Source organism: Dama dama, chromosome 18, assembly GCF_033118175.1.
Source record: "Dama dama isolate Ldn47 chromosome 18, ASM3311817v1, whole genome shotgun sequence".
In the NCBI taxonomy this organism is placed as follows: domain Eukaryota; kingdom Metazoa; phylum Chordata; class Mammalia; order Artiodactyla; family Cervidae; genus Dama; species Dama dama.
Genome location: NC_083698.1, coordinates 93366066 through 93384362, shown reverse-complemented (window position 1 = coordinate 93384362; position 18297 = coordinate 93366066). Strand labels below are relative to the sequence as shown.

Genomic DNA, 18297 nt, shown 5'->3' with positions numbered 1-18297 from the left:
CACTAACTTTTCTACAGTCACAGGTAATCTGGGAAGGGAGGGAAGGAAGGAGGAAGAAAAAAAAGAAAGGAAAGAAGGAAGAAGGGAAGGGGAGGGGAGGGGAGGGGAATCCAGTCATAGTGAGAGGGTGTTTTTTTTTTTTTTTAATGTTTCAGTATAAGTAGGAAAAAAACTAAGAAAATAACTGTTTGAATAATACAATTGATATGACTGAATTTATATAATACATACCTCAGATTTCTGTGCCCTACGAAAGAAAACACATTTTTTTCCAATACTCATTCATGGTAAAATGTATGGTAATTCAGGAATTAAATGAAAATTCTTTTTTTCAAAGGTGCTTATCTGCTAAAAATCTACAGCAAATCTCACACTTAATATAATGAAGCATTAGAAATATTCCTTTTAAAATAAGAAGTGAGACAAGGATGTCCACTATCATTGTTTCCACTCAACACTGAATTTAGAAGTTCTCTTCAGGGAAGTTTTTAAAAGAAGAAAATGATGAAATGAAATTTTCAAAAGAGAATAATAATAGGAATGTAAAGAAGGGAAAAAAATTTTCCTTTTTCATGATGAAATCTTGGGTGGAATCCTGAAATAATCTCCAAATATACTGTTAGAATAAATAATATATAACTATAGGAATGAATTGCATCCCATATATCAGTCATAGAAAATATTCTAAAGAATATTCCACTTAAAATGACCAAAATAAAAGATACCTAGGAATAAAACCTAAAGATACATATATCCTTTATGGAGAAAAGTATACAACTTTATTAAAGGAATTAAAGTTTATACAAAGGGAGCATGTTTATAGGAAGGGAGATTCAATATCATAAAGAAAATAAGCCTTCCCAAATTTATGAACTAAATGTGATTCTAATTAACTTCAAATAAGGTATTTGTAAGTTTAAAAAATTCTAAAATTACTTGAAGTAGAGGATTTATGTGTCAAAACCAGAACTATGTTCACCAGCATAGAACTGTATGTTATTTTTCATACGAAGTTAAAAGCACATTGTATTTCATTCCTGACCACTTGCCAGTCCCCGTTTGTTTGAGAGAGACAAGCTTCATCTTGTCTTCAAGCTTCATCTAAATTATTTCATCTGGCGGACTGTCATTTTTGCTACATGTATTGCTACTTCTGTCTTGGGTATTCCTTTGGAAAAGATGTATGGATTCATTACATATTCTAATGTATTGTCTATAGACTATAAGATAAAGTCAAACATGTATCGGCTGACACTTTTAAAGCTGACCTGTCTTTATACTTAGAAATGTCTCTTATTAGTAGGCTTCCCTGGTGGCTCAGATGGTAAAGAAACTGCCTGCAATGCAGGAGACCCAGGTTCAATCCCTGGGTCAGGAAGATCCCTTGGAGAAGGGAATGGCAGCCCACTGCAGTATTCTTGCATGGAGAATTCCATGGAGAGAGGAGCCTGGCAGGCTATAGTCCAATGGGGTCGCAAAGAGTTGGACACGACTGAGCGACTCTCACTCACTCAAACTTACTTGGTACAGCAAAATGTGAAGAATAGTTGAGATAATCTTGAGGAAAATAAAAGTGCACAACTTGTCCTACCAGGTTGTAAGTCTTATTATAAATGTATAGTAAATAAAACAGTAACATAGAGCAGAAAGCCCAGAAACAGACTCAAGCATTTATGGAAATAATACGTGAGACACGGTCTTACAGATTAGAGAGAAAAAGAGGTGCAACAACTGGAAAAAAATTAAGCCCTACCTCACACTGTACACAAAAATCCATTGCAGGTATAGACCTAAATTGGAAAGGCAAAATTGTTTAGAAAAAAGCATTTAGAATAATATCTAAGGGACTACAGTTACAGTTGACACAGGAAATGAATATATGAGACATAAAAAAAGCAAAGTATCAAGAAAATGGTTGAAACATTTGGCCATATTAAAAACTTTTATTCATTAAAATATAACATTTGTAAAAGGTGAAAAGACACAGCCTTTGAAAAGATACGTGATTCATATAACTAAAGACTTAATAACTAGAATTTATAAATAAATCCTGCAAATTGATAAGAAAAAGAGAATTCAATTTAAAATTGAACAAGACATATAAGAAGGCAACTCACCAAAAAGCCATAAATGGCCAAAAAACTCATAAAAAATGTTCAACTTTGGAGAAATCCAAAGCACCACAGTAAGTTTACATTATCACCTATTGGATTAGCAATAAAAAGACTGTCAATCCCACTTGGTGCTAAAGATGTGGGAAAATAAAAACTCTCTTACATATTTGTGAGGGCATATTAGAGTAACAAATGTAGCCATATCTGAAAAGAAAGTGAAAGTGTTAGTTGCTCAGTCGGGTCTGACTCTGTGAATCCATGGATTGTAGACCACCAGCCTCCTCTGTCCATGGGGATTCTCCAGGCAAGAATACTGGAGTAGGTTGCCATTCCCTTCTCCACGGGATCTTCCCAACCCAAGGATCAAACCCAGGTCTCCTGCACTGGCAGAGTCTTTACCGCTTGAGCCACCAGGGAAGCCCAAAGCCATAAGTTAAAGATCTATATACTAAAAACACAGCAATTTCACACACAGATAAGAATTTTTTTAGCTGCACCTTTTATAGTAGAAAAAAATTAGCATTCATCAGCAAGAAAGTGGATAAATTGTGGTACATTCTAACAGTGAAATATTATACAGCAGTAAAAAACCTTAAAACTAAACCAATACAATGTTCATGGAATAAACCCACAAACATAAAGTTGAGAAAAAGTTAATTGATGAATATATACAGTATACTGTTGAAGTCTTGGTGAATAAAAGTGTATGTTGTTTAAGGATAGAGACATGTACCAAAAAGTCTTTATCAAATAGAAGAAAGTCTCCTCTGTGCCAAGATTTTATCATGAATGGGTATTAATCTTTGTTAAATGCTTATGCTGCATTAATTGATCTGATCATGTAATTTTTATTGTTTAGTCTATTATTATGGTAGACTACATTGGTTCATTCCAACTAGTGAGTGAATCAGCCTTGCTTCCCTGGATTAAACTCTGCTTGGTCATGCTGTATAACTCTTTATGTATCACTCAATTTGATTTGCTGAAATTTTGTTAAAGCGTTTTTTGCATCTTTTCATGATCTGTCTCATTTTGGTATCAGGGGATATTTGCCTCAGGAAATAAATTGGGAATTGTTCCTTCCTTTTTCACTTTCTGAAAGGCATAATGCAGAGTTGGTATGAATTCTTTTGTAACACTTGGTAAAATTCTCCAGTGAAAGCATCTGGACCTGGAGATTTCTTTTTCATTGTTCAATTAAGAATTCTTTAATTATTCAACTCCTGTAATATATTTATAGGATTATTCAAATGATCTGAGAGAGGGTTCTCAACACTAGGTGGTGGTAAATGTCCTGGCTCTCCACAAAAAAATGTTCTGATACTATCATAGCAGGGAGGAGAAGGTGAGCATCAATACAGCTAGAGAAGGGTGAAAGCATTTGCTCAGACGCTGGGAAAGATTGAGGGAAGGAGAGGAAGGGGACGACAGAGGATGAGATGGGTGGTTGGCCTCTTCGACTCAATGGGCACGAGTTTGAGCAAATTCCGGGAGATAGTGAAGGACAGGGAGGCCTGACATGCTGCAGTTCATGGGGTTGCCAGGAGTCAGACACGACTCAGAGGCTGAGCAACAATTTGCTAACAAGAGTGAGAGTAAGAACAGGACCATGACTTTATTCACGGCGTTTGGCTGGAGTAAAGCAGTTCTTGTCTAAAAGGTTTCCTTGCTCTAGTCTGCTCCTTCCCTAGTCTTCCAGCTAGAGAGAGCAGGCTCTTTGTTGGAACTTTTGTTGTCTGCATCATCAGTGTTGTGGGACTGTAGTCTCTCCAGCGCCCAGTAAAGGAAATGTCTATGACAAAGGAGACCCAGAGAAATCACCACTATGTCATTACTCAAGCCTCAGTGTCCTCAGGGGCTCTGCCTTCTCCCTTCTATCTCTCAATCTTACATTTTTTTTTAAGCTGTGCTTAGAAGGAGAAATTTTCAAAAGGCATCTCTTCCATATTGTCTGAAATTGAAACTATTATTTTTGTACCTTCCAGTATGTCTAAAATATTTCATAATAACATTTAAGAAGATTAGATGATGCTGGCGAATCTTATTCTCTAAGGTTCTTGGGGCATGAGACCCACTCTCTGCACCCCTGCTTCTCCAGAGACCATTGCCTCCCTTCTCTGGCTCAGCCTATTACTCTCCTCCGCATTCCCCCTCCCATCCTCTCCCACCCAACCCCAAGAAAAGAATTTTAACCAATTCCAGTTGAGAATAGGGCTAGGTGGAAGATAGGAGCCAATAGCATATCATGTTACATCCAAATCTGAGTTATAGCAAAGAGGGTTATTGAAGGAGGTTTTGATATTTTTTAAAAAGGAAAACACTAGCAGATTTTGATAGTTAAAATATTTAACAATCAGTGCAGTACTATGTGAAGGCTGTGGTTCCCATGAACCGTCATGCATAGAGGATTCACAGGAGAGGCCATTTGCCAATCCAAAGGGATGTGTTTCAACATTTTAACAACCTCGTTAGTCTTGCTCACACATATCAGCTGAATGCCAGCTTCATCTATAACTATTAAAAATTCTTTTTTTTGCAGATAGCAGGAAGTGAAACTACAAAGATGATGAAAATTGTTTATAAGATTTTCATAATCAGAGTCTAAAAAGGGTAAAATAAAAGAAATACCTGATACTCTTTATTTCTTCATATTGCTAAAGCAAGTTGAGATATCATGCTGGTCAGAAGTTAAATGGAATGCTATAATTTTTTCATAATGAGAAGAACAAAATATTTCAATCCTGTAAAGTATACACTAATGTTATAAATGGACATGTTGAAATTTTAATACCACAATTTCCATTGGCTTTATCCCCAAACCACTATGCATGTAGCAAGGCAGAGATCTTAGGAGATTTTTGCCATCTGATATTTCGGAGCAGGAAGCAGCTGGAAGAGTCATTCATAGCAATGGGAAAAACTGAAATTACATGAATAAAAGCTAAGAATAACCTACATTTGAAAAAAGATAGATACTATTCAGAGAATCACAAAAGAAGCTGATTGAGAGAATTAGGGCACATAGAATATTCTTTTGTAGGTAGCTGGTTGAGTGAGGAATAGCCAGGATGCATGGCCAGGTAAGACAGAGGGACTAGACATGATCAGAGAGAATTTTCCACGTTAAGATCAAACATCGAGTATTGGTCTACTTGCGGCCCTGAGGTATCGGAGGGAGGGTGGGTTTGATGTTGGAACCTGGGCGACTGATGGCCGAGACCGTGTGTCTTCTGTGTTGGAGAGACCCTTTTCCATGTGGAAATGCTTGTTTATGTAGTGCTGCAAAACATTAAGGAAAAAAATACAGTATGTATAGTTAACCCCTTGGTATACTAAACAAAGAAAATAAGCATTGCATGACATAAAAAAACAGAATAATTTTTAGAATGCATTCATAAAAAACTATAAAAAATTAATGACATCCAAATAAGAAAAATAGGGATGAGGTTGAGAATACATCATGTGTGTGGTTAGACACACCTTGGGTTGAATAGACTTGCCCAATGACCCGAAGGTGTCCACAGCAAGCAATTCCTATGCTACTCTTCTACCCTGTTCATACCCTTTGCAACAATGCCCTGCACATATTCCTTTTCAATCATATATGAGCAGACTTAACACAGACACACACACACACACACACACACACACCCATAATCCGCTCCCCCCCACACACACACTCTCTGAAGTCCTTCCTAGAGAAACCTTATCTAAAGCTCTTAAGATTGGCTTGTTCACTGAAGATGAAGACCCAGGATGAACCATGGAGCTAGGCCCCTTCAGGGACTGTGGAAGCAAGAGGAGTTTGGAAGATAGAGACTGAAGGTGGAAGCATGCTGGCAACAGAGGAAGCTGTATTCTCAGTGGGCAGAGAAAGCAGTGTAGGAAGAATTAAGAGAGTGAGGCAAGAGGATTATATAGGAAGTGAGCAAAACAGAATGACCTGTAAGATTGGGAAGACTCAGTTTATCAGGCAAAGCAATGCAATCCCAAAGTTAAAGGCAATATGGGCCTTTTTTTTAAGGTATATTCCCTTGTGGTTCAGCTGGTACAGAATCCACCTGTAATGCTGGAGACCTAGGTTCGATCCTGAGTTGGGAAGATCCCCTGAAGAAGAGAAAGACTACCCACTCCAGTATCCTGATCTAGAGAATTCAGGGACTGTATAGTCCATGGGGGTGCAAAGAGTCGGACATGACCGAGCGACTTTTACTTCCAAGGTATATTCAGAGCAAGAATAGCACACTCCTTGAGAAGATGATATTGTGTTAACAGAGGACAAAAAAAAAAAAAAAAAAAGAAAGAAAACAAAAAGGCTCCTCCTCATGTTCTTCTCTTTTGTTCACCATGGAGATTTTTTTTTAAGCTGGAGAGGGTAATAAAAACACCTTAAACCAAGGCCTGTAAGAATAACGCAGAGAGTAGCAGAGTCGGCCTCCCTCCTCAATCAGTTCATTTCTTACACCCAGGTAAGCTACCTCTAGGGCACTGAAAAAAACCGACAGGAGTCATTTTTAGAGTGTCTGGTCTTTGAGAATTCATCACCATAAGAAAAGCATAGGTGGTAAATAATACTGCCACTTAGAAGACGGAAATAAAGACCAACAAACTGGCACACCTGAGTTTAATCCTTAGCAAATTCACATTTATTAAAGAAGCAGTTCAAAAAACTAAGATCATGGCATCTGGTCCCACCACTCCATGGCAAATAGGTGGAGAAACAATGAAAACAGTGACTGACTTTATTTTCTTGGGCTTCAAAATCACTGCAGACGGTGACTGTAGCCATGAAATTAAAAGATGCTTGTTCCTTGGAAGAAAAGCTATGACCAACCTAGACAGCATATTAAAAAGCAGAGACACTACTTTGTTGACAAAGGTCTGTCTAGTCAAAGCTATGGTTCTTCCAGTAGTCATGTATGGATGTGAGAGTTGGACTATAAAGAAAGCTGAGCACCGAAAAATTGATGTCTTTGAACTGTGGTGTTAGAGAAGATTCTTGAGAATCCCTTGGACTGCAAGGAGATCAAACCAGCCTGATGGGTGTCTGCATCACCTAACTCGGAGCCCAGATGGCTAGCAGTGGGATCTCAGGGGAGGGGAAGCCACGGCAAGCAGTGGGCAGGGCTCCTGGAAAACCACACAGGAGGCACAGACCTAAAGATGCCTGGGACAAGGGATTCCTACTTGAGGAACAAAGACTCCAAGAAGACATTTAGGAAAATTAATACACTCATTTAAAAGCATCTGTGTATACTGGGGAACTGGAAAAAAAAAGCACCCCTGGAGATTCAGGGAAAGGGCATACCCCAAAACAGACTGAAAAGACCTTGATCCCTTTGGCTGGGCTAATCCTGGGCTCAGGACACACCCTGCTAGTTAGTGGAGGGCTTCCCCTGCACGGAGCCAGTCTACACCTTGGGAGAGGTTGCTGCTTTTTCAAACGCCCAGTTTTCAACACAAGATCACAATGCAGGTTAAAAAAATAGGAAAACTTGGCCCATTTCAATTTTATTCATTCCATTCATTTATTCTAATTTATTCCAATGGAATAAATCTCCTCAAAACATTCCATTAGAAAACAACCACAATCTCCTGTGTGTGTAAAAATGTATAATCATACTACCTGGCAGGTATCTAGCACTTACCTTCTTACTTACACCATACCCCATCTTGCTGGTCCTGTATTATCATATTATGTCTCACATAAGATATATATATATATTATAGTAATACAGGATATTACTATATCATTGTGGGACAGATCTTAAGAATTCTAAGGCTCAGACATTAATTGATTTGCCCAACACTGTGCAGCCAGCCCAGTGTAGAAATGGAACAGGAACCCAGGTCTTCCAATCCCTAATGCAATATTCTTTCCACAGCTCTGCCCCACAGGTAGCACATCCCCACCCCCCACTTTGTTCTGGCTAGACTAGGTTTGGAATATAGTTTTCAACTCTAAGGATTCCATTTATAAGGAAGGAGACAGGCAGAGGAGAGGAAATGAGATGGGAAAGGTCTGGGAACATGTCCTATGGGAAGCCAGAACCATGATAGGCCTTGGGGGCATGTTTGACCCAGGGCTCCTGTGTTTCCCCAGGCTTTGAAGTGGCAGCCCACAGCCTTTAAAGGGTTCCCAGAGCACTCCCCACATCCTGTGAGATGACATAGTATGTCTACCTGAGACGTTGGGATTAGTTCCTGGAATGTGAGACTTGGGACTTGTAAAAATATATATATTAAGAAACAGAAATCTCAGTTAAATGAAGTTGGAGCTGCTGTGTCCTGTGACCATAGTGGAGTCCACCTGGAAGAAGAAAGTCTCCTCTTCTTTCTTGGGACGGACTCAGGCAATGAAAAGCCATGGACTCTTTGTTTACTGAAGCTCTCCCAGCTTCCGTTCCCTCCCTGGGAACTTTCTCCTTCCTTTGCCTTGTGAGGCCTTGCATGTGGATGGTTGTGGTTGCAGACCCCTAATTTTGCAGTTCTCAGCCTGAGCCTCAATAAACCCATCTTTGCTGGAGAAATACCTGGCAGTCTATTTGTGTCAGGCCGTGTGCTAGGCTCAGCTGGGTCTAACTCTTGTGATCCCATGGACTAGCCTACAAGGTTCCTCTATCCATGGAGTTTTCCAGGCAAGAATACTGGAGTGGGTTGCCATTCCCTCCTCTAGAGGGTCTTGCTGACCCAGGGATTGAATGTACGTCTCTTGCACCTCCTACATTGGCAGGCGGGTTCTTCACCACTAACTAGTCCAACAGATTCTAATTCTTATGGTTGATGTCCACCCTTATGAGTAAAATCCTTGAAGATACTTGGTCAGCTGTCCTGAAGACACCACCTGAAGAGAAATGGTTAGAAGGTGCCTGATTCAGGACCTTCCTTCTGGAGAATGCTACCTACTGTGTCTTCTTGTCGCTGGCGAACTAACACGTCTGTACCCTCCTTCTGGTTCCCAGGGTCACCTGAGCAAGCAGGCGATCCTCAAGTCTTCTGGGCTCAAGCAGGTCACCCCATCCCATCTCAGGTTGCTCATGGTGGCTCCTTGCCTCCAGGTCCTAGAGAATTCCCCCCAATGTATTCATTCCTCCATCAGTTGCTCACAGAGCCCTGTATGGGCTACTCTCTGCCTTTTCCATTTTCGCCTCCAGCCATTCAGTCTCCCCACATTGTTTCAGGTCTTTATTCAATGTCCTTTATGAACGGTGCCAGAGACAAAAATGCAATGATCATCCTGTCTGAGCTAGGCGATACACATTCGCAAGTCTGTTGGGCAGCTAGGTGCAAAAAGGAAGTGCAGGGAGTGGGGGCTGAGTCTGATCCTTCAAGCCCTGAACCATCAGGATTCTGCCAGACCCCCGGAGCAGGAGATTGGTCAGTAACATGAAACCTTCTCTGATTTTCTTAACCTTCACTGAATGGAGCCCAAGCTGCTGTTAATAAAATAGCACCTCTCACTCCACAACACTCCTGCAGGTAGTGTGGTCAGATGAACCAAGCAGCAGCATCCACCCTAAATGGCTAAGTAACCCTGGGCACATTCTGGATCTTTTCGAACTTTGTTTCTCATCTGCTACAATGTGGGATAAATAACCCATCCTGCCTCAATGGATGGATTCTCATGTAAAACACTTACTTAATTTTTAAAAATCAGAAAACAGAAAGGCAGTGGAAAATAGATAAAATATGAATATCTATATGAGAACCATATGTAAATGACTCATACCTTTTAGGGCATGATCCTCAGTATCATCTATTACTGAGTCTTGGTGTGAATAAATACTGTCTTCTGGAGGCCGAAAAGGCAACTCTTTTGACCATGGACAAGAATGAAGTAATTCAGGATACTGCACGGAATCCCTGGGATCCATGACACTGAAAAATGAAAAATGGATGATATCTTTGAGATGCAAAACCATGAATGGCCATATGACCATTGGGTTATCGTTGTCAAATTATTCAGTAGTTTGCAAAAGTATCTCTGTTGAGCTTAAGTTTTCAACAATACTTAGGCAGTCAAGACCTATTAGCAGCTGACATATTAAGTAGTGTATATATTAGCATAAAGTTCTCATCCATTATACAAAACATCACTGAATATTTGCAAAGAGCATGGTGAGAGGTGCTGGCATCTATAAAACAAGATGAGTCAGGCATGGATCCTGATTCCTAGGATCTTAGCCTATGTGTATATATGTGTGTGTGTGTGTGTGTGTGTTCAATCACTTAGTCATGTCCAACTCTTTGCAGCCCCATGGAGTGTGGCCTGCCAGGCCCCTCTGTCCACAGAATTTTCCAGGTTATAATACTGGAGTAAGGTGCCATTTCCTTCTCCAGGGGATCTTCCCAACCCAGGGATCGAATCCACATCTCTTGCATCTCCTGAATTGGCAGGTGTAGTCTTTACCACCAAGACACCTGGGAAGCCCTTAGAATCAAGTGCAGTTTATACACTTGTGCTAGTTCAAGGTCAGAAAAGATGAAAGCATGCTAGGCAGCCTGATCTGGACCATACATTGGGCATAACTGTTGCTAGATGTTAGTTCCCCTCTTAAGGACAAAGTTGGGGTGTGATCTGGATGCCTGGAGTCTCTGCTCCAGGAAAGGCCAGTGCACTTCCTATCAGCAAGCTGCTCTCCTTTGGGTTCTACCTGTTCCTGCCTCCTCCAGGGTGCAGGGGCGTGGGAGGGGGCAAATCCACCAAGGGGGAGCTCATTCCTCAGAGGCAGCACTGTGAACAGCTGAGCTTTGTTCACGGCAAGGTTAATCATTATTTCTTGCATCTATTAATTAGCTTTTATGAATTATTTACTTCTTTTCTTTATTTATGTTTTGAGGCTCTGAATGTTTTCCATATCAATTTATGTGAATACGTACACATTTGTGGGGGAACACAATTTGACTCAAAAGACAGACGGTTTGATCTTTCATTTTTGGAAAGGAATACCTCTTCATTTAAAACACACACCAAGAAAGGGATCACAGCAAGTTCTGCCTTTCAATTACTGTTCCTTTGTATCAAAGGATGTAGTAAATGAAAATGCTTTGAAAGTCAGAAGTCAAAAAGTGGTGGGGTTGAAAGACACAGGCGTTACCATGTGGTGGGGGCAGACTTGAGTGAAGGTCTGATCCACCCTTTTCACCATGGGAACAGTTGATAGATAAGCCCATTGCAGCCTAGTAAGCAATTTTTCATTCTTTTTTTTTTTTTTTAATTCTGCTATGGACTGAGTGTTTGTGTCCCTCCCCAACTCTGCCCAAATTTATATGTCGAAATCCTAACCCCTAATATGATGGGGTAAAGAGATAAGACCTTTGGGAGGTGACTAGGTCCGGAGGTGTAGCCTTCCTGAATGGGATTAATGCTCTTATAAGAAATAGCTCAGCTGGTAAAGAATCCGCCTGCAATACAGGAGACCTGGGTTTGATCCCTGGGTTGGGAGGATCCCCTGGAGAAAGGAAAGGCTATGCACTCCAGTGTTCTAGCCTGGAGAATTCCAGGGACTGTGTAGTTCATGGGGTCCCACAAAGAGTCGGACATGACTGAGTGACTTTCAAGAAAGGACAAAAGGCAGCTCGCTTCTGCCATATGGGGACACAGCAAGAAGCCAGCCATCTGCACGCTAGGGAGAGGATCTTCATAAGAACCCAACCACGCTGACCTCCTGATCTCAAACTTCTCAGCTCCAGAACTTTAAGAAATAACTCTTTTGGTTAAGCCACTCAGCCTATGGTAATTTGTTATAACAGCCTAAACTGAGACATTCTTTTTCCCAGTGTTCCCATCAAGCTACCTAGCTGTATTAAAAACTGAGAGCGTGAATAAATGCTCAGAGATCTGCAGTTTCAACACTGTCACTATAACGAGTTAGCTAATTATAATCTAGAGTATCTAGTATCCAGTGAGACGTGCAGACTTGGGGGAACCATTTAGTGGGGACTCTAGTTTTTTGTTATCAAATTTCTCAAAGGAAACCCAAAATGTTATGACAGTAAGACTTAGAAATAAAGGAAGCCATTACTCATTTTTTAGGTTGGCATTCTCATGATGAAACATCACCCTCATAAAATATCCCTTTGCCATGGCAGACTTCTAAAATGACATTTTAAAGTTACATTAATACCTCAAAAATTATAAAATGCTCACTGTTGAAAAATATGGGGAAGAACAAAGAAAATAAAAATTGGCCATAATCCCATCACTAGGAGATAATAACTGATAATATTTTGGTATATATCTTTTTAGTGTTTTTTGATGTCACATACACATGAATATTTTTAAAGCTACATTATATGCTGGATATACATTTGCATCTGACTTTTAACACACCACTGATATTAAAAGCACTGATTTGTATTTCAGTTCCGTTCAGTTGCTCAGTCTTTGCGACCCCATGGACTGGAGCATTCAAGTCTTCCCTGTCCATCACTAACTCCTGGAGCTTGCTCAAACTCATGTCCATTGAGTTGGTGATGCCATCCAACCATCTCATCCTCTGTTGGCCTCTTCTCCTGCCCTCAATATTTCCCAGCATCAGGGTCTTTTCAAATGAGTCAGTTCTTCGCATAAGGTGGCCAAAGTATTGGAGTTTCAGCTTGAGCATCAGTCCTTCCAATGAATATTCAAGACTGATTTCCTTTAGAATGGACTGGTTTGATCTCATTGCAGTCCAAGGGACCGTCAAGAGTCTTCTCCAACACCACGGTTCAAAGACATCAATTCTTTGGCAATCAGCTTTCTTTATAGTCCAACTCTCACATCCATACATGACTACTGGAAAAACCATAGCTTTGACTAGATGGACCTTTGGTGGCAAAGTAATGTCTCTGCTTTTTAATATGCTGTCTAGGATGGTCATAACTTTTCTTCCAAGGAGCAAGTGTCTTTTAATTTGTATTTAACTCTTTGTAATTTACTTCCCTGGTGGCTCAGATGGTAAAGTATCTGCCTGCAATGTGGGAGACCTGGGTTTGATTCCTGGGTTGGGAAGATCCCCTGGAGAAGGAAATGACAACCTACTTTAGTACTCTTGCCTGGAAAATCCCATGGACGGAGGAGCCTGGTAGGCTACAGTACATGGGGTCGCAGAGTCGGACACGACTGAGCGACTTCACTTTCACCCAAATTTTATTTTAATATATGGAAGCAATGAGCAACTTAATTGTATTATAGGGCTAATTTTTCCAATTTACTGAATATTTAATCAAATTCTCATGGTTTTTTTTTTTTTAACATTTTAGGATATTAAAAATGAAACACATATATGCTGTGTGGATGATTTAGAATTTACAGAAAAAAAGATGAAGACAATAAAAATAACTGATAATTCTAGAGGAATACCCACTGCTGACGTTTTACTGTGCTTGCTCCCAGTCACTTCTTGTATATTTTGTTGTCATGCATTCAGAGAGACCAAACCCACAAACTCCTGCTGAAGAGTTCTTTACTTAGTTCTCTATCCCTGCTCTGGCCACAGATGATCAGACAAAAGATGGTTATCTGACACAGGGGCCACCAATTATAGACTAGCTTGTTACCTGTGTTACCTGTGAGGGTTCTAGCTAGAGATTTCCACCCAAGATGACTGACTGAAACAGCCACATCTTTGCCTGAGAAGCATGGATTTAAGACCTATACAGAGACAGTCAACGGTAGTGGCAGGGACAGCTGAAGTAGAAATGGAATGTAATAGAATGCGCACAAAAGTCAAGCACTAAAATCAGTGGGAGTGCCTATATGGAGTCCTCAACCTACACATATCAGGTTTTGAATCACAGTTTGACATATTAAAATCGGGACCCAGGAAGAAAAAGACTTTTATAATAAAAATCGAGAGCATCAGCTAGCAAACATTTTCAATTGTACTAATCAGAGATGTGAATTACAAATTACAGACACCTGGCTAATTTAAATTTCAAAAAGGGAGTCACTGAAAAGCTATTGGGTAGTTTGCAGATTTAATGGAAACCTAGAGAACCAGGCTTTTAAACCTGGCAAGAGCAAAGGTAAGCTAGGTGCCAAGAACACAGCCAGGCTGCAGTACAGGAAGCAACTGGTAGACATCACTGCTTGTGCTTCACACCGGACTCTTGATGATTCCACCACTGGTGACTTGAATGATCTCAAACTGCCCCTGCATCTGTGTGTCATTCCCTCAAGTCTCAAAGTCCCAAAGAGAAGCTTCTTCGGTTCCAGTGAACCTTGAATATAAGGCTGTGCCCTCAGATCTACTCCATTCATATTCCATGGTGGGGCCTGCCTCCCAGCTTCAAGAATCCTCTGAAGTCTAGGGATAAGCACCATGACTGTAACTAACCAGCAGAAAATAATTTATTCTATCCAACAAAACTCAACTCACCTCTTTTCAGAAGGTTCAAAGGGGGCTTTAAAATAATCTCCATAAAGCTCAAAACTTTTCTTGAGTTCTAACGCTGTAAAATAACGTAGATTATTGATGATGGGTGCTGGTACTAGACCCCTGAAATTGGAAAAAAGATCCACAGAATTCTGTAATGATACCAAGCATATACACACACATTATACCTAAATACTGACTCTTACATCTCAAGTAAATGCATTTGACAGCAAAATCTATTTGGAATAATGTAATGTATACAAACACATCAGAGCTTGTCTTAGACACTGGTATTACATTTTAATTTGTAGATTAAGCAAATTTATATTTTTCTGAATATTCCTTCTCCATTAAGACATTAATATAGGCAGATTATCCTCCTGTTGATTAGTGCATATTCTATTGTAAATCCTCACCTATTTGTTAAGTGAAGTCCAGCAATATATCAACTGCTATAAAAACTGAAATAGATATTTTCCAGTTTTGTTTGTAATCTAATACTTTGAAATAATATCGGAATAAAATATTTATAAAAATTCTACTGTTTTACTTTCTACTGAACTCTAGTATAAAATATCCTTTTTTCACCTATACCAGCCTGTTTCTCCAGACAGAGTGACTTGAAAGAATCATCAACTACTTTTAGTGAATAAATCCTACCGCTATTCACCCTAGACTTGCTAAATAGAGTTGCTGTGTGCAAAGTAGACTGATTGCATATAAATGCATGCAAATTTCAGAACACCCTTCTGCCTTGCATGACCCATTAGAGGCTCAGATTTAAAATCACATAGCGTCCACAGCGTGTCAGTAGGCATGGCCGCTCAGCTGGTCAGGGGTCGGACAAGCCCCGACATTAGCTGCTCTGGGGTAGACTGCCTGTCTCCTGACTACTACCACCTGTGCCCCCTCTTCCAGTAGAACTTTGTATATTCCACACAGCCTGCCTTTAGAATCAGACTATCCAAAGATAGCTTACCAGTATGGAGAAAAGAAATCATACTTTTTTTTTCTTTGCTACATAGAAGACAAAGATAAAACCTAATTTATATTGGGTTAAAGATTTTCAACAGATAGCTTAAAATTACAGACAATAAAAAGAAGTGAAATTGAAAAACATTTTAAAATGGCTTTTGCATTCTGCTTTCTTGAATTACTGCACTTTAAAAAGCTCTTTAAAACACTATAATTAAGGTCTTGTCAGTGCTCTTAGTAACTTTCTGAAAACAGGGGCTTCATTTTACTACTAGAACTTTCCAAAAGGTCACACAGAAAAGAGAATTCAGAATACTGAAGCCTATAACATTCGTGAGAAAATAAAACGCAAACATTTCATAAACATCCTGGTTATTCATTTTGAGTATATCTTAAAGTTGAAATGTGCCTCGTCACATGTGATAATTAATAGTACAGTAATTATTATAGCCACCAATATCTATGAAGCCTCTACTATGCCTCAGGGACTAAGTGAACCATTGCATATTAAGGATGAAGAATTCATGGGTTAATAAAGATACAATGGTCCCCATCTTCATGGAATTTTCAGTTTAATGTGGAAAGGAAACACTAAACAAATGATCCCACAAATCATGAACTACTATTGTTTTGAGATTCAGGAAGGACAGGATATTCAACAGGATAAAATTAACCTTCCATCATCAAAGCCTTGGTGAAGGTGGATACTTACATTCAAACATGACCAGAAATATCATCCTTTACAGTCCTCAAAGACTGCAAAAAATCATCTGTTTCTAGCAACAGTGAGTATACTGTGCCTTTAAAAACATGTATAAATGAAAGGTAAATACAACTTCTAGAACTAGGTTTACCACCACCAGGTCCATTTTAGTACAAAGGTCCCTCGTTATGCTGACGATTTAGGATTCATCTGGTATACTTGGATACCAAAAAATCAATCTAAAGATGCCCAACTATAAACACACATGACAAATATCTACCTTTGAAATAGGAACGTGTGCTGAGGAGGTGTGTTTCCCATTAGGGTCTGCCGGGCTGTCTCATACTGTCTCGCCAAAGACTCTCTTTCCTAGGCAAGAAATATGATCTATAATTATATTGATGTTAAAAATATGTCAGATATTAACATAGCTATATTCATCCTCTTCTTGAGAGAGATTGCCAAATGTGTGGAAAGGAAAAAAAAAAAAAAAGGCCTACAAAATAATATTTGTCCAGTGGAAAGAAAGAAAACTTTATAAAGCAAAAATATTTTTATGAAGACTGCAATTTAAATGTGGCAATTTTTATTAACATGTCATATTATTTCTTACATCTTTCTAATGAAATTATCTCTCGATAATACAGACTATTACTGTCTTTTTAGTTTTATCAGATTTTTGCACACACAGTAACTGACTGAATATATCTGATGATAAATATGAATCTGAAATACAACAGATTATGAGGTTTTCCTCCAGTATTTCACCAACACCCCATCCATCACCATCACTAAATACCAAAAAGCACAAACATTTCTATTTTGGGGGATGAATGATTTACGATATAGATATCTGACTGAGAAAGTTGTAATTACTTTTCCCAATCCAATAAAAAGTTTCAAAAATACATAGGGATTTATGCTGGGAAAGTAAAATGAATTAAAATAGCTTTTCCTAAGGGTTGCAATCAGGGGTACATGAGATAATTTACATGAAAGCCCCTTCCAAATTATAAGTGATGCATAAAGTCTGTTTTCAATCCTAAAGGAAATCATTCCTGAATATTCATTGGAAGAACTGATGCTGAAGCTCCAATACATAGGCCAACTGATGCAAAGAGCCAACTGATTGGAAAAGACACTGATGCTAGGAAAGGCTAAAGGCAGGAGGAGAAGGGGAGGACAGAGGATGAGATGGTTGGATGGCATCACCGACTCAATGGACATGAATTTGAGCAAGCTCTGGGAGATGGTGAAGGGCAGGGAAGCCTGGTGTGCTGCAGTCCATGGGGTCGCAAAGAATCAGACATGACCGAGCTGAGCAACTGAACAACAACAACAAAGGCTATTTATGATCTCCACCATAACATTATAACATCTCATTAAACTTCTGTTGTGATGATCTTTAGAATCATCATGTTGTTCATTTTGCAGCATTATAACAGCTGTGCAAGAAGTGATAACATATGAACTATCCTAAAAGTTGATAAACACTTAAAATTTCAAAATAGCATTGAATTTTCATAAACTTTACAAGAAAATGAGGCACTGAAAATAATCTCAGGCAAATTCACCTCATGTGTATTACAGCAGCAATTTAACACTACCCCTGCTCTCATTTCTGAGCAGTGAATCTGTTGCTTCTTGGCAGGATTTGATTTGCTTTCCTACGAAACGCCTCTGTTATATTTTATCTCCACCAGGGTTGGCAGGCGAAGTTACCAGAATCTTGGGCTGCAAGGGGCTGGAGCGCAGTTGCCATCATGGATGAGAAACCACCAACCCTCTAATACAGAACACACCAGATCTCCACACTAGGCTCTAGAAGTTCTGGATTATGGGGGCTGAACAGTTTCTCAGGGAGGTGGCTGCAGATAAGGCATGACCTTGGGCATGTGAAAGTTCATGAGAATTTTTGACAACATGTGGTCTGCTTACCTATTCTCACATTGTCTTTTGATCATACCCTCTACTCTCCGGTTCCTCCATAATGTTAATGAATTTTATGTTGAGATGCTGGAGATGAATTACAGCTGAGAACCCAGTGTGTGTGTATTCCATCTCTGTTCCTCCATTCTCTCTCCTGAGGACCTGAGTGCCCTTGACCAGAGAAAAGTGCCCTTGACCAGGTCCTTTGACTGGACCT

General features: G+C 39.6%; 1 protein-coding gene across 1 annotated transcript in view; it reads right to left on the bottom strand.

The window, feature by feature from the left end:
• Window positions 1-5262: 5262 nt before the first annotated feature.
• LRGUK (leucine rich repeats and guanylate kinase domain containing) overlaps window positions 5263-18297 on the bottom strand; it is a 96190-nt gene continuing 83155 nt past the window's right edge. Inside the window, exons 17-20 of the mRNA XM_061166420.1 lie at window positions 16432-16520; window positions 14477-14596; window positions 9844-9992; window positions 5263-5393 (exon numbers count right to left, since the gene is read on the bottom strand). Of these exons, the coding sequence (XP_061022403.1) occupies window positions 5263-5393; window positions 9844-9992; window positions 14477-14596; window positions 16432-16520 (489 nt within the window). The remainder of the gene's footprint in view (window positions 5394-9843; window positions 9993-14476; window positions 14597-16431; window positions 16521-18297) is intronic.